At 47.0% G+C, this 21,117-nt stretch overlaps 1 protein-coding gene across 6 annotated transcripts in view; it reads right to left on the bottom strand.

Moving 5' to 3' along the window:
* Window positions 1–21,117, bottom strand: part of TDRD12 (tudor domain containing 12) — a 246,959-nt gene that overhangs the window by 148,951 nt on the left and 76,891 nt on the right. For all 6 annotated transcript variants that reach the window (XM_044987027.1, XM_044987024.1, XM_044987022.1 and 3 more), the window contains 3 exons: window positions 19,811–19,950; window positions 19,461–19,681; window positions 18,457–18,556 (listed from right to left, as the gene is read on the bottom strand). In XM_044987027.1, the coding sequence (XP_044842962.1) occupies window positions 18,457–18,556; window positions 19,461–19,681; window positions 19,811–19,950 (461 nt within the window). The remainder of the gene's footprint in view (window positions 1–18,456; window positions 18,557–19,460; window positions 19,682–19,810; window positions 19,951–21,117) is intronic.

Here is a 21,117-nt window from a genome sequence, read left to right as displayed (position 1 = left end):
TCCTTCAGACTCTGCAGCCTTGAGTCTGTCTTCTTGGAAAATTGGCCCTGGCCATCAAAGGGCAGGTCCTGGAGGGTCTGCTGTAACTCTGGTGGTAAGCCAGAGACCTGCAGCCATGAGATGCGATGCATGGCTATGCCCGAGGCCAGGGTCCTAGCTGCTGAGTCTGCCACTTCCAGAGAGGCTTGTAGGGAGGTTCTGGCCACCTTCTTGCCCTCCTCTACTATAGCCCCAAATTCCTCTCTGGACTCCTGTGGAACCAACTGCTTGCATTTCTCCATAGAGTGCCATGAATTATAGTCATATCGGCTTAGAAGTGCCTGCTGGTTGGCCACCCTGAGCTGCAAGCTTCTGGCCAAGTACACCTTGTGCCCAAACAAGTCTAGGCGTCTAGCGTCCTTTGATTTAGGCGCCGGGGCCAGCTGACCGTGCCGTTCCTTCTCGTTGACCGAAGCCATGACAAAGGAGCACAGTTGGGGGGGTGTATAGAGGTACTCATAGTCCTTTGAAGGAACAAAATACTTCCTTTCCACCCCTTTGGCAAGGAAGGTGGAATAGAGGCTGGTGATTGCCAAACTGTCTTGGCATTGGCCTGTATGGTTCGTTATGACGGGGAGGGCAACTCTGGATGGTGCCGCCGCAGACAAACTGTCTACCACAGGGTCCTCTACCTCCACCACCTCCTCTACCTGGAGGTTCATATTGTGCGCCACTCTGTGGAGCAGTTCCTGGTGAGCGTGGAGGTCCATAGGAGGAGTACCTGAAACCGTAGTCCCCACCACTGCCTCATTGGGCGAAGAAGATACTCTTGGGGCTAAGGGATCCTGCACGAGTTCCTCTTGTGGAGGATCTTGTTGCTCAAGGTCCATCACGCTAGGAGCATGGGCCTGCATTGGCACTGGAGCAGTCGTCTCAGAGCCTCCCGGGGGGAGAAGGGGGGGCGAGACACAATGGCCTCCAGTACTCAGGGCTCCAAACGGGGTGGAAAGGGAAGCCCCCAAAAGGAGCTCCCTGGGCCTGACGGTATGCCCAGGGGGTCCAAAAGGACCACTGTGGGGGTTCGTGGCTCGGGTCCTGGCCTTCTTCTGGCCACTGGCCTGTATCGCCCTCGCCCTGGTCCTGGGTGTGGTAGCCACCTAGCGAGCGCAACAACGCAGAGGCAGAGTGAGATGGCCAAGGTGGTGCTGTACATGCCGGTGCAGAGTACCCCAGTGCTGCATGGTGCCATGGACCAGTGCCGTGAGGCAGAACGGTACCGAGATGTTGATCGGTGCCTACGGTCATATCGGTACCGGGAGCCTGATCTGGATCTCGATGGTGACCTCCAGATCGGCTGAGTGCCGCTCTGACCGGTACCGGGAGCAGTGCCAGAAGTCCAATTGGTATCGATCATAACGCAATTCGGATCTCCGTGAGTCGGAGCAGCGTTGCGAGTACGACCGACGCCGAGAACGAGAATGGTACCGAGACTGCAAGTGACACCATGATGGGTGCCAGGAAGAAGATCGGGACCGGAACCAGTGTCATCTTTCTTCACTTGGCAAAGGTGGTCGCATGAGGGATGGCTTTCCCTTCGAGGTGCTGCCAGCTGCAGAGGAGTCAGCTCTGTGAGCACCATCAAGTCCCGCGCCATTGAAAAGATCGCCAGTGTGGAGGGTAGTCTTAGCTCGAATGCTGTGCGCCCCAGGGAGCTTACGTGCACCGGACTCGACGGCCCTTGCGGTGCCAGAGTCGACAGTGCAGGAGCCAATATTTGTCCTATGCGCTCCAGCAATGGACGTGGCTTCAACTGAGGTGCAGGAAGCGTCGGCGGCTGTTGCACCAAACAAACAAGAAGTGGCCGGCACCTGCTTGGGCTGCTTCTTTGTTGGAGATAAAGACCTACACCATGGAGAGTCCAAACGTGGTGCCGGACCAGTCGGTGCCACAGGGGCACTCCGTACTGAGGACAGTGCCAGGTCTTGGCGCGCAGAGGAAGGAACCGGGCTTAAGGCTGCCTCTATAAAGAGCTGCTTCAGTCTAAAGTCCCGCTCCTTCCCGGTCCTCGGCTTGAAGGCTTTGCAAATGAGGCACTTGTCTGCATGATGGAATTCCCCCAGACACCTTAGGCAAGAGTCGTGGGGATCTCCTGTTGGCATCGGCCTCTGGCAAGCCAAGCAGGATTTGAAGGCCAGAGACCCAGGCATGGGCCTGGGTACCTGGATAGGGGAGAAGACCCCGTTCCCCCCCACTAATTAAACTAAGTCTAACTATACTAGTAATTCACAACTATTAACAACTATAACCAACTATTAACAACTAATCAGAAACTATTAACTAAAGCGAATGCTAGGGAGAGTGGAGATCAGCTAAGCTGCGCTCCACATTTCCAACAACCGTCACGGGTGGTAAGAAGGAACTGAGGAGGCGCTGGGTCGGCCGGGGCATATATCCAGTGCCGTAAAGGTGCCACTGTAGAGGGTGCCTCAACCAACTCACCAAGTATTGCTAAGGTAAAAATCTTCCGACGATCGTGCACGCAGTGCGCACACACCTAGTTGGAATCGATATGAGCAAGCACTCGAAGAAGAACAGTAGCCTACATGAAAGGAATGCTACAAGCTGGGCATCAGTTCAGTTTCTACTAGACAGGTGTTCATATTGCAAGAGCCAACACCACACTATCAGTTCATAGTATATTCCAGGTTTGTACAGAGGCCAAGAACTGAATTGCACCCATGTTGGTTGAGGTGTTAAAAAACTGAACAGGCAATTCAGACAGTTCAGCTTAATCCCAGTAGTGATTCCTTTCCCACAGAGTCAATGGCAGGATTATCGGGCAAGGATGCACTTGTTCTGGTGAGCAAGACCTTCAATCTGGCACAAATACACTTTAAAATGATAACCAATATTTTAATACTATCTAGCAATTGTACAGCATTTTACATTTACAAATTACTAAGCAATAACAATCACAACATCCCTGAGTGAGAAGTAAGTACTGTCCCCATTTTACAGACAGGGAACCAAACACACAGATTAAGTGACCTGCGAAGGTCACACAAGCCATATAGATTCTTGTTGGTGTATGCACAGTAAAATAAGAAAATCTATTAGGAATTTATTGATTGCTGATTTCTAGCCCTCCTTTTTCAAATGAGTAAAGAAATTAGTGCACTATCTATACCTCCTGATTCAGTTCTAGTCTGCACATCTAGTAGATGCCATATTATAAGAACACCACAAATAATTTGATTTTGGATTCTGAATTACTTAGACTAATGAAGAAGGCATGCTAAAACAACAGTTACTTTACCCTCCAGTAAGTATGCTTCTTTGAGATGCTGGCAATGCGGATTCCACTGTAGATGCGCTTATGCCTCAAGAGCCCAAACTTGGAATCTTTTCTGAGTAGTAGTGCCCTTGACCCTCCCCTCACAATTCAAAGCCTGTGTCTGCTGAGGGCAGCTTGTAGGATCCTCATTGATTACAATACCTCTAAGAACCACAGTTACTGTAGGGTAAGTAATTTTTTTTTTTAATTTGCATCACTGCAGATCCAACTCTAGGTGACTGGCAAGCAGTAAATATCCTCTCAGGATGATGGAAATGAGGCGTATCAGCTGCATCAGTGAATTAGAAATTGGAGTACTACTCTCCAAAATTTGGCCTCTGATCTAGTAGCTAAGTCCAGTGCATAGCGCCTGACAAACATGAGTGACTGCTCCACATAGCTGCCTTGCAGATCTCAGATACAGGCACATTTCAGAAGTAGGCCAAGGATGTTGCCTGGTGGACTGTGTTACCCGAAATTGGGCCAGCTAGTAAGGGAGGACTAATGATCCACCAGAGTTTGGCAGAAAGCAGCACGTTTATTATACTGATAGCTAAGCTCAAAAGAAGGGGGGTTCACACTCTCACTCACATACTCACACTCCCAGGACAGGCATGGCACTGGAGATGTCAGGATCCTTCAAGATAAGTGTTCCACAGCACAGTGATGGACGGTGCAATGAAGGTTAAGTCTTCCCGAGGTATGATGGAATGCAATGCGGCGAACCATTGGCCAGGTGGTCCGGGCAAAGGGCCTTCATGAGAGGTACAATCTTGTGAGTGCACTTCTGAGCACATGGCCCCTTCCCCTTTAAAGGACCTGCTCCTCATGGCCTGCAACTAGAGATGACTTGGCTGCGTCTGGTTGGTCACACTCCACCTCGGGCAGTGTCCATGCATTGGGTGTGTGATCGCTGCCTAATTAGAGTCCCATACAGCTTGTCTACCTGGGAGCTCTTCTGATCTTCCAGCTGTTCAAGCAGCCCATTCATTCCACAAGCATTCCAGGAGGAAGAGGGAGGAGAAACAAAAGTGGGGGAAAATCTAACAGACCTTTTGAGCATACAGGTTATACATAGGATACAGATCACTGCTGCTCCTACAGCAGACTGAGCCTTAGTAATAGGTAGTGGAGGTGCACCAGCCATCTGATGGAGTGAGATGCAATGAGTAAGCCATTTTGATAGTCCTTGCAATGAAATAGGTTGGAACTTAAAGCAGCCAGCTATTGCCACAAATAGACCAGACTGAGCGGGTGGGAAGGGGTCAGTTCTGAAAGATTTGATCCTGCCAATGTAATATCAAAGAAATCTGAATATATCCAAAGCCTGTAACCTTTTTCTCTTTGTGTGAAAAATGTTTTGGGGAAGAACACAGCTAAATTAATTCACTGGTTTAAGCTGAACTCAGAAGCCACCTTGAGAGCAAGTTTTGCTCAGTACCACCTTGTCCTTATGGAATGAGGTATACAGGGGCTTGGCCATGAGTGCCTGACACTCACTCACTCTTCTGGCCAAGATGACCCCCCCCAAAAAGACCACCTTGAGAATAAGGTGGCAGATGGAGCAGTCCATAAAGCTTTCAATTGACTATGCTGAGGTTTCATGCTGGAGTAGATTATCTGACAAGTTGGTAAGTATGCATTAGGTCAGAAGTGGGCAAACTTTTTCGCCTGAGGGCCACATTGGGGTTCTGAAATTGTATCGAGGGCCAGGTAGGGAAGGCTGTGCTTCCCCGAACAGCCTGGCTCCCGCCCCTTATCTACCTCCTCCCACTTCCCACCCTCTGACTGCCCTCCTCAGAACCCCCAACCCATCCAACCCCCTCTGCTCCTTGTCCCCTGACACCCCCATCCTCCCAGGACTCCCATGCCTATCCAACCCTCCCTCTGTTCTCTGTCCCCTGACCTCCCCCGCCCAGAACCTCTGTCCCATCCAACCACTCCCTGTCCCGACTGCCCCCGGGACCTTCTGCCCCTTATCCAGCCCCCCCCACTCTTAGCCCTTTAACATGCTGCTCAAAGCAGCAGGATTGGCAGCCACGCGGCCTGGCTGGAGCCAGCCATGCTGCCACACTGCCTGGAAGGAGCTTGCAGCCCCGTCACCCAGAGCGCTGGCGGCACAGTGAGCTGAGGCTGCAGGGAAGGGAGGACAGCTGGGGAGGCGCCGGGAGATGAGCTCCCGGCCGGGGAGGTTAAGAGCCGGGCAGAATGGTCCTGTGGGCCAGATGTGGCCCACGGGCTGTAGTTTGTCCACCTCTGCATTAGGTTCTGGAAAAACTTGGATACTGCCAGAGGGAGAAGACTAAGTGATTGTATTGGCAGACAATGTACCAATATTGCTGCCAGATGAACCCTGCCAAAGCTAAAAGAAAATCTAGAATGTTTTAACTGCAGCCCACCACCAAGAATCTTTGGTACGGTGCCTGCACCAGCTCCAGTCCTTTATGGAAGCCCATATCAAGAATCTTTTCTATTTGGAGGAAGTCTCTCTCAGACATCTTTTTTTTTATCCTGTGCCAAGCTTTCTTGATCTTGTGAGGAGCAGTTCTTTTTTCCATGGTGCTCAACCAGTCAGCATCCAGGTGATCACATGCACCATTTTTGAGTCTAGCAAAACCTGACCCCGATCTTGCAACGAAAGGTCTGAAAGCCTGGCCAGTGGTTTCATGGACATCTGTAAGAGGTCTATCAGCCAAAACTGCCTCAGTCATAGAATATCAGGGTTAGAAGGGACCTCAGGTCATCTAGTCCAACTCCCTGCTCAAAGTAGGCCCAATCCCCAGATTTTTGTCCCAGATCCCAAAATAGCCCCCTCAAGGATTGAACTCTCAACCCTGGGTTTAGCAGGGCAATGCTCAAACCACTGAGCTATCCCTCCCCTGCAATATCCCTCCCCAGTCAATAGGCAGCTGGTCTCATCTGGCTCTGGCAGTCCCCTCTGGGGACTGGCAGAGGGAAAGGAGAAATAAGATTGGTGCCCCCTTGCTTGCTTATGTAGTCCTTAGCAGATGTACTGTCTGTATCCGCACTACTGTCACAGAACAGGGAGGAAAGCCACACACTTCAATATAACACCATGTTGTAAAGTGTTTATATGCAGGCCTGTGTCCTCCTTGTTTCTGTAGATGATCTGGGTGGGCTCCCCTCCAATCCCTGACACATCCATGACTAATGCCCTGCTGGGACAGGGTCATGAATGGTACTCATTTTTGGGCCTTGTCTGGATGCAGCCACAAGTCCAGCACTGCGAGGACATGAAGTGGTAATAGGACTTTCTTGCTTTGCAGAAGAGTAGACTGACCTAAGCCAGAGCTGTAGAGGCTTCAGGTGAAGTCTGGCAAGCAGGGTCATGTATGTATACACAAACATATGGACTAATAATACAAATCAATTCAGTTCCATCACTGCCAGTTGTGATTTCACAGTGTTCAGCAACAGAGGCGCTGACTTTTCAAAGTGCCGGGGGGTGCTCGACCCCTGGCTCTGCCCCAGACCCTGCCCCAGACCCTGCCCCCACTCCACCCTTCCCATCTTTCTGCCCCGCCCCACCTCTTCCCACCAGTCCGCCCCCTCCCCTGAGCATGCTGCGTCCTCACTCCTCCGTCCCCTCCCAGACTCCTGCACGCTGCAAAACAGCTGTTTGTGGTGGGCAGAAGGCGTGGAAAGGGAGGGGGAGGCACTGATCCATAGGGCCTGCTGGCGTGTGGGAGGCACTGGGGAGGGGAAGGGGCTGACAGGGGGCTGCCGGTGGGTGCTAAGCACCCATCATTTTTTCCCCGTAGGTGCTCCAGCGCTGGAGTCGGCACCTATGTTCAGCAGTAACTTAAGTGAGAGAAATGTGTCCTCTGACAAGTAAGCCCTCACTACCACAGAATCTAACCTGGACCATATGAAGTTTATCATCATCTGCGATGGCATGAATGTCGGTTTCTTCCAATTTGCCACGAGGCCCAGATAAGCAGGGAACAAGCAGTTGAGAACTATCAGATTTTGCTTGTGGGATCCACCTCTGATCAGTAACTTGTCTAGATATAGCCAGACATAGATGTTTCTTCTTTCGTGGGTGTGCAGCCACCACAGAAAGGCATTTTCCAAGAGACTCTTGGAACCAGGGAGAATCTGAAAGGCAGTTACTTTGTACTTCTAGTGATTTGGCTCCACTGAAACAGTTGTTACTTACCTGTACTGTAACTGTTGTTCAAGATGTTGTTGCACGTGTGTATTCTACTCAAGGATGTGTGGGCATCCAGAAAACCTGAACCAAAGTTTTCTGCAGCATTACCCATAAGGGTTTCATATGAGCCCTACACATTCTTGTGGCCTCTCCCAAAGCTATATAAGGGAGGCACTGCCCATACCCACCTCAGTTCCTTTGCATCAAAACATGGCAAAACAGGACTCCGATGCAGATGGGATGGGATGGAGCACGGGTCGTGGAATTCAGAACATATGTGCACAACAACTTCTCAAAAAGCAACAGTTAAAACACAGGTAAGTAACCATTTTTTCTTCTTCGAGTGGCTCCACACGTGCATTCCACACAGGTGGCTCACAAACAGTACCATCGGGGTGTGTGTGTCAGAATATATTTAAATAATCACTGCAACACTGCCTTTCCAGAGTTTGTATACAATCTCCAAGCCAATTGTGACTGCCTAGTGATGAGGGAAGGGATGCACCAAGGACCAGCCCTACAAGATCCAGTAAAGGGACATCCTTTAAAAGCGCTACCAATGTAGCCAGTCTCTGTGGAGGATGGGTGTTTACTACCAAGTAATACAGAAACTAATCTACTTGGAAATTGTGCTGACACTGGTAGATCTCTCATTCTGTCATCATATGAAACAAATAGGCAGGAAGATAGCTTGAAAGTCTTGGTCCTGTCCAGATAGAAAGCTAATGGTCACCTGACATCCAAAATAGATGAATGTGGTTTGGGGGAAAAAATCATTAAGTATAGTGACTGTTTCAAATGAAAAGCTGAAATCACTTTAGCTAGAAACTGCAGATGTGGCCTCAAAACTACTTTAGCTTTAAACAATACTGTATGTGGCTGTCCTGCCAGGAGAACCTGAAAAGCTCTCCCACTCTTCTGGTTGACATAATGCCAATAAGAAAGGATGTCTTCTGATTTTGCCTCACCTAAGAGCAGGTACCCATAGGCTTAAATGGTGAACCCATCAACACAGCATTATGGTCCCATGCTGGTAATACATCCTGAACAGGGGAAAACTCACACAATCCCTTTAAAAAAAATCTGGAGACTATAGAGTTGGGGGAGGGGAACCAATCTTCCCTGAATGGGAGGGTGAATAGCTGAAATTGCTGTTAGGTGAACTCTCAGGGAGCTTAGAGAAAGGACTGAGATGAAATTTAATAAGTACTCTAAAACATTAGCTTCTGCTGGAGGTATACTCCAGAGAGTAGACCAGATTAAAAATTGCTTCCACTTCGCAAAATAAGTGGATTTAGTGGATTATTTTGTGCTATTATGCAATATTTCCTAAACTGCCACTGAGCAGTCTTTCTCTGCCTGATGTAACCACTCAACAGCCATACCGTAAGATTCCAGCTGTTTGGATTTGGGTGCAATGTCCATCTGCAATGCTGGGGCAGAAGACTTGGGAGAGGAGGCAGAGGCCATGGAGATTGAATCAAGAGACCATGAAGATCCAAGAACTAGCAGAGTTTCTACCAAGCGGAATTACCTATAAGAATTACCTTGGCGTGGTCTTACATAAGAACAGCCATACTGAGTCAGCCAAAGGTCCATCTAGCCCAGTATCCTGTCTTCTGACAGTGGCCAATGCCAGGTGCTTCAGAGGGAATGAACAGAACAGAATCATCAAGTGATCCATCCCATCACCCATTCCCAGCTTCTGGCAAACCAATCCACTTATTTTCTTGCTTCAACTTCAGGCTCACCTATGGAATGAGTAGAATACGGGGAATGTGTTCGTGAGAGTTGATCCCCAACACATGAGAACGGCACCAGTGAGCCTGGACTTTAACCCACTCAGAAAAAATGGTTACTCACGTTTTTGTAACTGTACTTTGAAATGTATTGCACATGTCCATTACGCTCCACTTCAGATGGAGAAGCACTTCCACTTGCCCAGGTAACTAACTCTTGTGGAAAGTTTTCTGCTATTAAGGAGAACATTTTGTAGCACTACCACTAAGCAATGTGCCTCCTTCACATTTAGCCACTGATTAAATATGCCATGAGGTGCAACACCTTGAGGATTCAGGTGCAGCACTCGGCTGTGGTTCTGTGTCAGGACTCAGGTTATTGGTAACAAAAAGATCCCAAGTGGACAGTTCATGGAGGTCTGAATGCCACATCTGTCTCAATCAGGCTGGGGCTATAAGGATCATTTTGCCATCATCTTGCATGAGCATGACCCTGGAATCAGGGGTACTGGAAGGTATGCACAGAGCAAATTCTTGTTCCACAGAAACATGAAAGCATCTGATATTAATCCAGGACTGTGACCCACCCGGGAACAGAACTGGGGACACTTCCTGTTCTGACAAGCTGCAAGTGATGGAAAGCTACCTATGCAGAACACCCAAGCTACAATATTTTTCTTGACACCATTCATGGTCTAAGTTAAAGGATCTGCTCAGACAATCTGCCAGGCCATTCTGAATTCCCAGCAAATGAGACAGAATGACAGAGCCTCGAATGCACCAATTCCACAACTTGACTGCTGCCTGGCAGAGGCAATCTGACATGGCATCCCCTTCCTTGCTCACATAAAATACTGCTGTGGTGTTCTCAGAGAGTACCTGGACAGTCTTGCAAGTTCCTGATGCAGGAACTGCTAACACATAAAAATACTAAGAGCAACTTCAGTATGTTTATGTGAAGCCTGGCCTTGTGAGCAGTCCACAAATCCTGAGCCTGAAGGGCACTCAGTTTAACTCTCCAATCCACAGTTTACGCATCCATTACTAGAGTAATGGACTGGGGCGGGGGGGGGGGAAGAGAGGCAGCACAGAAGGGAACTCCCCTCCACACATTATCTTGGCTCATCTATCAATCCAGCACAGACAACACCCTGTCCGGGATCCATACCAGCCTATTTAGGTGGTTAATTAAAGAAATTAAGAATGCCTGACTGCCTTGAGCCATGCCTGCAGTGCCCTAAGCTGTAGCCCGTCATAAGGGGTCACATATATACACGGAGCATTTGAAGCAATTCCTTACAGTGGTCTGAGGATGGTCCTTAAAAGACAAACAGAGGTCCCACAGAGTTTGAAACCTGAAAAGAGGTGGAAGTATTCTGGCCGATGTTTGTGACAGTCAGTGTCCAGAGACCCCAAGGGGAGAACGGGGGGTCTGAACACCAAAGAATAAGAAATTGAATCAACTGATAGTATACGATATTATTATACTATAAAAGTATATGAAGTCTTATGAAATCTGGTGACTCGGTATTAATTGATATTATTGCATGATGTATGTATGGTTAGAGTGCAAAGGGTTATGTATGTGTGCTGGAAATATGTTCCTAAAATATGTTAATGGCCAATCCACTCCCAGTCTTTATCCATTACACAAAGTAAAACTATTTCCTCATACTTATTCCCCCCCCCCAGTTCCTCACATCTCCTTGTCAAATGCTGGAAATGGGCCATTTTCATACCACTACCAGGGTCGTGGCAGGCTGAGTGAACGGAACCCCAGGGCAGCAGATGCTGAGTGGGGCCAGCAGCCGGGACCCCAGACCAGTAGCAGGCGCGCCTCCCGGCTTCCCCCTCACCACGCTCGGGTTCTGCGGCTCCCGGAAGTGTGAGCCACCACCGCCACTGCCCCTTCCTGCAGCTCCCTTCTTCCCACTGCCTCAGCACTCCACGTAGAATTTTGCCTCCACATGGAACCAGTGTCTGACCAGCATAGGCCTGGTAGGGGGAGGGTTGGATGTGTCGGGAGTTCTGGGGGTCCTGTCAGGGGGTGGGGAGTAGTTGGATGGGGTGTGGGAGTCCCCAGGGGTCTGTCTGGGGGCGGGGGTGTGGATAAGGGTAGGGGCAGTCAGAGGACAAGGAGCATTGAGGCTTAGGTGGGGGGTGGGGTTCTGGGGGGCAGTTAGGGGCAGGGGTCCCAGGAGGGGGTAGTCAGGGGACAAGGAGCAGGGGGGAGTTGGGGGTTCTGACCGGGGCAATCGGGGTGGGAAGTGGGAGGGAGTGGATGGGGGCAGGGCTCTCCCCTCTTTTGGTTGTTGAAATATGGTAACCCTAGGCGAAGGGGAAGCTGGGGGGCAAATGGGGGCTGGCACCCACATAAATCCACTGCAGCCTGCAGGAAAAGCTGGGGGGGCGCCGGGCCACAGCCGGGGTAGGGGGGAGCAGCTGCTCCCCACTAGCGGCGCCGCTGCCTTTGCAGGGCTGCTGCCTCCCTGCACCACACCAGCTCATTCATGGCTGGGGCTCGCTGCTGCCGCAAGCAGGACGCTCTGGCTCTCCGGTGCCTCCGGAAGGCAGCTCCTCCCTGCCAAGCTGCTGCAGCGGCCCAAACCCGGCAAAGCCAGTGAGTGGACTCGGGGTGGGGGCCACCTAGGTGGGGTGGGGAGGGCTCGCGGGGGGAAACATGGTCTGGGGTCCCTGAGCATGGCTGGCCCCTGGGCAGGCTGGTCCCTGGGGTCTATAAAGGCTTGTTGGGATTTGCCCCTCAATGAACCGATGTGTAATGGGGGGGAGGGCGCAAAGTGGAAGTTTTGCCTAGGGCACAAAATATCCTTGCACTGGCCCTGCCCCAGGGGGTGCATGCACCCTAGGTTAAGAACTGATAAGATCTGCATTTTAATTTAATTTTAAATGAAACTACTTAAACATTTTAAAAAACTTGTTTACTTTATATACAACAATAGTTTATGGACTTAGAGAGAGAAACCTTCTAAAAACGTTAAAATGTATTACCGGCATGCGAAATCTTAAATTAGAGTGAATAAACAAAGACTCAGCACACTACTTCTGAAAGATTGCCGACCCCTGGTATAACCTGTTCCAGAAAGGTGGGGAAGGGTCAGTAAGTCCCAGGCTGGGTAGCATATGGTCCTCAACCTAAAGTCAAAATTGCTGTTTGGTGCCCTGGGAATGCCTAGATTGGCCAGCCTAATGAAAGGGGTCGTACTACTGTCTAGGTTGATATTGAGGACCATATTATGGCCAGAGCTTGGAGGCCCAAAGACTTCAGAACTAGTCTCAAGTCCTTTAGGGTGTGGTATTTTCATTCCAATTGTTTGGTCACTGGTGGAATGCAGGAAGGGGGCTGTCAGATTGTTTCAGCCTACTGCATAATGGCATCATTTGCAGGGAGGGCCACCTTCCCTACCACAGAGGGATAGAGAATGTTAATGAGCTTGTGGGTACTCTCCTCCGAGTCCTCCACAAGCTCCACTTGAATGTCCAGAGAGGTTGCTGCTCTCCTGAGAGGGTCCTGATGCACCTTAAAGTCACCTGGCACCAGGGAGGATGCATCCAGTACCAGGCCCCCATCCAGGGATGAGGAAGCTTGAAGCAGAGGCAACAGAGATGATTCCCATGGTTGATTTTGTGGTACCAAACACCAACTGCAGCTCTGTAGCAGGCTGAGCTAAGTCTTACATCTGGGAGTGAGGAGACTGATTGGTATCTACAAGCCTGTCAGTACTAATAGGAGAGTGCTCCCTTCTGGGGAGATATACTCGTGCTAGACCTTGGTGATGTATATGTGGATGCTGGGGGCATCCCCCAGAGCATCCAGTAGGGCCACTGGAGGAACACTTTGGCAAGGAGTCTTCAAAGAGCTTCCCTTGGAAAACCAAGGGGGCTCAAATGCCAGTCTAGGGGCAGCTTTTATGAAGATATATCGGAGGCACTCCTCCCTCAGCTTCTTCATCCTGGTGTTGAAGCCATGACAAAGAGCACCTGTCTCTAATGTGGCCCTCACTCAAGCACTTGAAACAACAGGAATGAGGTTCACCAACAAGCCCAAGCCTTTTACAGCCTGTGCAAAGTTTGAAACCTGGGGACATTGACACAGGCTACTGGTACTGGGTGGGATCTGGAGACTCACTGGACTGGAAAAATCCACAGTGATTCTCCTCAAAAGTTTCTGATGAGACTTCAAAATCCTTTGGAACCAGAGAAGAGTCCAGAATCATTGAGTAATCAGGGGAGAAGAAACAAAGGTAAGCAGAAGCAGATGGATCCTCCTGTGGTAGAACTGGTTCCTCAGGCCCTGGCTCCTCCTGCACCATTAGCTGCTCAGGGGGAACAACATCTCTTCATATTTCCAATCTAGGTGGCTCTGGAAGCTGCTCTACTGAACACTCTGGAGACCTTCCCCTAGACTGAGTTATGACTGAAACCTAAGAGAACAGGAAAAACCCCAAGGGCTCCAAAATGGCCAAAGCATAGGGGACCAATAAGCACTGTGCAATGACTATCTGTCTCTGCTAAATTATCAAACCCAAGCCCAATGCTCTCCTTCTGCAGGCAGTCTAGAAGACTTGCTGGATCAACTGAGTCTAGGAGGAAATGGAGAGATAGTAGAGGACTTTGAGCCAGACTGCAAAGAGCCATCTCAATAATGAGCAAGTACCAGGGGCACAAAGCCTGCTGGAGTCACTCGGCAATCTAATCTAGCTGTAGCCTATCGTGAAGAGGCCACCATCAGTACCAAGGCAGGTGTGGCAGTCAATACCTCAAACACATCTGAAGACATTGATGGCACATCATTAACTGGTGTCAGGAATGACCCCTCATATTTAGTGCCATGGTACAAGCTGGAGTCAGTACTCAACTGGAGTCCCAGTACCAACACTGTTAGTGCTGAGACAGAGGCTAAAGAAAGTACCCGGTGCCATCACACTGTATATCAGTGCCAAAGAAAGTACCTGAGAAGGTGTAAGCCCCTACAATACTTCTTGTCTGGAACCAACATCGGTACCACTAGTAGTCTCCATGTCAGAACTGAAGACAGACCTGGTAACACAGGAGACAATGCAATGAACTTCTGTACCACAAGACAGTCTGGAATGGAGAGGCAAAACAAACCTTTCCTGCATTTTAAGCTTACAGGGTTTTTAATACCAATAATATCTGCCCCAAAACAGCATCCATTGTTAGGGGAACCAAGAGCTACCCTGAAAACAGTACTGAAAAATCAACAGTATGACACAGATCCTCCTGCCACAGTACTGGGGAAACATGGGTTGACAGCTCAGCTCTACCCTGGATACCTGGAGAGTCTCAGTGATGTTCTGAGTCCTTTCATTGAAGAAGAGGAGGAACTCTCAATGTTTACCATTCAGAAATGCCTCTCTTGTGTTATGGAATGAAGGAAAATACAGCAAATTAGTAGTCATTTCTACAGATAGGAATGCTCATTATTACTGTATACAACATGCATGGATCTAACCAGCAATTATATTGGACAAGAGATACTGGTTTGCCCTGGGTGTCCTCTTTCAGGGAGGCCCTGGAGAGGAAAACCAAACCCTCTCTCTCTCTCTCTCTCTCTCTGTGGCAAAGAGTCCAATTCCAGGGGGAGTCTTAGAGACAACCATAGCCACACTTGCGGTCTGCAGACAGACGGGAAGCAAAGTGTTTCCTCCAGGGCCCAGAAGTCAAGGCAGGACTCACTGCCTTCTCCCCAGGTAGTGTTTGAGGCACAGGTCTCTGGAAATCTGCTCTCTTTTCTTTAAAGAGAGGCAGACATTGAACCTCTCAATATGTCCCTCATGAAGACAAAAAAGGCAGCACATATGGAACTCACTATTCAGGATGGACACCCCACACAATGCTCAGTACTTAAAGCTCAGCAAGTGCTGCATGCCACCAGTGCGTAATATCAAAATTAACTAAATACTACCATACGGTACGAAGTAAAAAATAAAAACAAAATAATAAAACAAAAGTGTACTATTTGCCAATCATGTAGAGTGCTAAACTGACAGACTACACACAAGAAAACCCATGAGGAAAACTGCAGGGGGAGCTCAAACTCAGGCCATGGGCAATGAGAATAAAATGGAGAGTCGGGGAGGCAGCACCCCGATATATCCTTGTAGCTCCTTCTGAGGTTGTCAGGATGCATGCACCACCTGACAGGTAATGCTGCGAAAACTCTTCAGCTTCAGCACATGGGCTGCACAAATATGCCTGAGTGGAAAAAATTTATTTAACCATTCAAAAAAGAATCTCAGATACGTCCTGTGGACCAGATGGATGTCAATGTGGAAATCTGTCCTGTAAAGTACAAAGCCATAACCCAGTTACTTCTAAGTCTTTGGACTGAAAAGGCCCAATTTTGGCAGTCCTTGTTTTTCAGATCCTTTTGCAGGACCTGGACTTTTGCTGGATACTACTAAAGATCCTGAGGTCAGATGTGCCTATAATTGTTCAAGACTAGAAGAGATACTTGGTAGTGTTTCTCTGGCTGTGGGCTGGAGGGGAGTAAGGCTAGAGAGTGCCATAGTCCCCTTCACTAGGTCCATTATACCTCTCATTAAATGGAGAACAATTCTTGATACCACTGAGGATGTCAAATTTTCCTCATAGTTCACCATTGTCTGGATGTTCAAGGTTTTGTCCAGCTTTGTCAGCAAGTCCTGGAAGGTCTTAAAATCATGTATGGTTGATGTCAGGGCCAAAGCGAATGCTTCATCAGGAGAATACGAAGACTGCTTTGGTAGAGAAGGTATTTGGAGTGCATCTGCACCTCCACAAGGGGCTTCTTCCATCTCTGACATGGGGGTCTGGCCACTAGAGCCTCTTCTTAGTGACATGCTATAGCGGTCCACTCCTGAACATATGGTAGGGTAGGTCCCAGTAAGGCCAGTGGGCTCAAGTGGCAAGTTAGGGTACCATCCAGATTGAGGTTGACCAATCCATTGCCAATCACACATCAGCATTTGGTACAGAATTTGTCCAGAAACGCTGCTAGGGTTTCTCTCTAAACTGATGGGAAAAGGTTCTTGACTTGATGTAGGGAAGGAGGAGTGACTGGGAGTTGGCAAGATGAAGTTCGCCTCCAGAAAAATCAGTGCCATTAGCTACAAGTCTAGTGCTGGGACCAGTATTAGTGCCCTATTCTACCCTACAGATATGGTGGTTTTGGTGCCTTTAAATGGTTTCTTCTCACCATTGAAGCCAGGTGCATCCTGGTTATTGGTGCACTTGCCATAAACAGCCTAGTCAACTCCAGCTTAGTGGATGTCTCTTCTGCAGGTTTGGATGTGACTTTTATGGACCGCTCATGTAGATATAATCTGAGACTCATGTATGTCCATTTTCTGGTGCAAAAAGCAGTGGCAGATTGAGCACTTATCAGAGACTGCCCTTCCCTGAGGCAGAATAGGCATTTGCTGTACCTATCATCTAAGGCCATAGGACAACTGCATAATGGACAGGGTTTAAACCCTGGGGATTTATATCCATCCTGATGGCATTTGGTGCCAAGAGCCTCACAGCACTGTAAAGAGGGTCTTCCCCATCTTTTTCCTGACAGAGGGGCACGGCTGCTCTGTCCTTTATGCCCTCACACAAGAGCATGAGATGGCACAGGGCATATGTGCAGCTCAGACAGACTGCTACTCAGAAAAGATTCCGAGCTTGTGTAGATTCAAAGAAGAAGTTTTATTTTCAGTAGTCTCCCACAAGGTCCCATCTAAGCAAGGCTAGGAACCTCATATTTTCAGGGATGAAGCATGCCACCATATCCGACTTAGAGAAGACCTTCCAAATGTCAGAACCCTGGAGAATTACTGGTTTGAAGTCCTTTTGGGGTGACTTCTAGCTACTCTATTGGGGGAATATCTGCTATCTACTCTGATATGGTCCTGGCCACATATATGGCAAGATGGACAATAAAACACAGAAGTCTGGTTTTAGAAGTCTGGTCCACCTTTCTGTCTAATGGGTCTTTAGAGATGCTGTGCTGGGGCCAGCTAATGGGAATGACCCCGTAACGTCTCTATTTCTTTGAGATGTGGTACAATTTCCTTAGCTTACTTTGAGTGACCATCTTGTATCCATGAATAATCATACTTCTATTGAAACAGTTAATAACAGTTTATTTTCATCCAGCAAAAAATACCATTTCCCACACTGAACTTCATTTCTGGTTTGGAGAGCCAAAGCTATTTTAGTGCAGCCCAGGTTCTGGCACAAACTAATATGACAATGGCAATAAAGAATTAAGTTCCTTATTCAGAAGAATGCTCACGCATAAACACCTTCACCAAGCCCATAGTCTGAATAATGGCTAAGAGGCAGTAATTGGAAAAAAACAAACAAAACAGTAGTAATACAGCATCAGCAGTCCTTTATAGGACTCCTGTTTCCTTTATCCAATGGGTTAGGAATGAGACCTCATTTTCTAGAAGGCCTGACATAGAATGGCCTCAACACAGGAGGCCTGAACCTTTGTCTCATTGCAGAACTTTTATTGATGCAGTAATAAAAGCCACAGGTGAACTCTGAGGATGCTCACAAGACCCACCTTCACTTCAAACTAAGGGCTTGTCTACACTTGAAATGCTACAGCTGCAGCACTACTGTACCGCTTCAGTATAGACACTCACTACAGTGAAGGGAGGGGTTCGTCCACCTCACTGACATGCGGTAGCATGGTTGACAGAAGAATTCTTCCGTCGACTTTGCACAGTCTACCCTGGGGTTAGGTCGTTTTAACTACATGGCTTGGGAGGTGAAGGGGGATTCTTCACACACCCAAGCAATTCAGCTGGATCAATTTAACTTTTGAGCACAGACCTGGCCTAAGGCTGTCACACTGCTTACCTCTTCTGCAAACCCTTCAGGTGAGTAGCACACTCCATCCACCACAAACAGATGAGGGTTATTACTGTGGGCTTAGGCAGTCACTGGAATTGAGAGTATTTTTTGCCCTTCTTTTTCTTATGTGAATATTGTTGTGAACAGCAGCAGTCAAGACCACTTGTTCACTTCCCTGAGCTAAAGAAAGAAATTAGGACAGAAAGGAGAGCTATGGGGGAACAGAACACACAAGGGACCAAATATACATGTTATTCTGTTGATGCTGTTACTTGTCAAATCATGTTACATAAGAGTGCCAACTAGCCATCAAACCTGAATACTGGCAGAGTTAAACAAGATAAATTCTAATAACTTACTGTGACACATCCAGTCATTGGTATAGTGTTATCTGACATCTTTTGGGGTAAGTCTATTTGTAAGCGAACTTGATGACGATCTGGACATATTCTCATATCCCTGCATATTCACATAATAAGAAAAACAGTTTATGGACAAGATGGAGAACTCAAAAGATAGTTTAGACTATGGTTTCAGGAAAGCTTAAAAACGCTAAAATTTTGTAAAAACCATAACTGAGACAGAAACTTAACAAGAAACATGAGAAACAACAAACTTTGGGGAGGGGGGAAAGGGACAAGTAGAGATTGCAGAAATGTGATGTGGAACGCAACAGCAGCAGAAAAAACAAGCACTAAAATGAAAATTCACTACTTAGGGTTATTTATTTTTACTATCTGATCTGTGATATGATCCAACTGCAATAAGCACTACATATTAATCCATTAATGTGTGAGTACATTTAAGCACTCCTCAATCCACCAAAGCAAGAGAGAAGATAAAAATTATCTTCAAAAGTTCAATTTACTTGAAGAGGTCATTTTAGCACAAACTGAAGAATTATTGGTGTTGTTTAGTCATCACAAATGTACTCTCAGACTTAACTATTTTAAGAAATCAATATTGATGATTACTACAAGAAAAATATCACAAAGGGCTGTAATGAAATAATCCATCAGTTCTTTGCTCTTAAAATGTTGGTGGTTAGCTCATTGAACAGTTATTTTCCAGAAGGAAAACAGATTTATCACACAGCCCCTTCATTTTCAGAGGAAAACTAGCTGGCAGGCAGGGAAGTAATGTTATACGTTTCAAAGATACCTGCTGTTCCCTGGAGGCACATGAACACTTTTTACTGTTAAATATGATAGAATACTTATCAGACGGAAGCAAAAGAACCATGACCACAAATCTAACCTGAATACAATTCTCTAAAGGGAATTCTTATTAAAAAAACAACTAGTAACAGTCACTCAAAGCAGAAGATATTAAACTTGTTAGCATAAACTTATATTTTCCTTACTTGCAAACACCAGATCTTTTAAGGTACTGACAAAGAGGCCTTGCAAGTTTCTTATCTTCTTTAGCCTCAAGCACCCCCGTTGTAAAGTCACACAATTCTGGTGGAATTTTAGCTTCTGTGTGTTCTAAATAACGCAGTACACCAACTGCATGGCATCCATTTCTTTCTGTCAGCAATAAGATTGATTTTGCCTTTGTATATACTTGATCTACAGAGGAACCCTTCAGCAAAAGTGAAGAAATTTATTTTTAGGCTTTAGAAGTTCTTCAATAGTCACGTGGCAAAATGTTACCGTTAATAAATGAATGTTCGCCAGCAAAACTAAAATGCCCATTAAAAGCTACTCAAACCTTTTCTAGTACATTCTGGAAGTTATCAGACATGCTGTGTAAGCGCACACCAAAGACTCTTGGAGAAGCAGGAAAACTAAAATGAACCACACAATTTGCATCAGTAATTCCCAAGGACGGCATGCAGTCATCAGTTAAAACTGTAAAAGAAAATAATTTGAAATATACACGTCATGCGTAAGTACTACAAAATATTACAGAAAATGGCACATTACTTAATGGTAATTATGTATGTTATAACTGTTCTCTCCTCCTCATCCTCTGCTAACTATGTTATGACTTTTTCCAGAATCTAAAGGTAAAACGTTTTTGTGTCTTCCATAAACACTCTTACAACAGGTATTACTTAACCCCTTTGCCCTCAGTCAAGAAACTTTACACACAACAAAAAATAAGCACACAGGATAGAGGAAGAGGCGACAAATTTTTATCACAGGTAATTTTAGTATGTTAAGATGTGTCTTCTTTTTCCATTCAACAGAACAATTCCTTACCCTGAAGTGATATAAAAATAGTAAAGAGGAGGAGGAGGAGGAGGCCACTGTATCATGCTGTTTGCAACAAATGATCTAAAAGCAGAAATCATATAAAGTAAAATGGATGACAAACAGATCTTCATAAAGACATTTACAGAACAGATCTGATAAAATAAAATAGATAATCCAATACCAGAAGTGCTGAACAATGCCCAGGGTTTAACCCTTCTACATCCCCAGAAAAGGTGTCTCAATTAGAAGCAACAAGGTGGTGAGGTAATAACTTTTATTGGACCACCCTTTTACCTTACCCACTCAGCTTGTCCTTCCAATATCCTGGGACAAACACGGGTACAGCAACACTGCAAACAATCTATCTAAACTAGCAGTTTTTCAGCTTGATGTTTACGAACTTCAACATATTTCCTCCAAATTTACAGCACAGTAATTACCAATACCGTTTAGCCCAAAATAAAGCACTGACCCACAGGTTCCTTTCTTCCAGGAGAGTTCACAAAGAGTGAAACTGCCTTCAGGAAACATACAAGTACAAGAAACTAAACTCTAAACTCCTATCCATGAAGTGAAAACTGAATGTGGAAGTGGCTTGCATTGAGGCCTTTCAAATGCTGCCAGAGGGAATTAACAGACAGGAGACACGGAAACCTATAAGTTATTTATGCTGTACAGTCTACTATACACCAATGAAGGAAAGCTTCCCAGGTCAGTTGATACATAAGGTTGGTAGACTTCTTCCTAGGTATTAAAAAGAATGGCATCAGCTTCTGGTGATTAACTAAATTCTACATCTCAAATACTGTGCAGTTAGGG

The sequence above is a fragment of the Mauremys mutica genome, chromosome 14 (genome assembly GCF_020497125.1).
Source record: "Mauremys mutica isolate MM-2020 ecotype Southern chromosome 14, ASM2049712v1, whole genome shotgun sequence".
In the NCBI taxonomy this organism is placed as follows: Eukaryota; Metazoa; Chordata; order Testudines; family Geoemydidae; genus Mauremys; species Mauremys mutica.
Note: the sequence above shows the minus strand (reverse complement) of the source record. Positions and strands in the feature narration are given on the sequence as shown.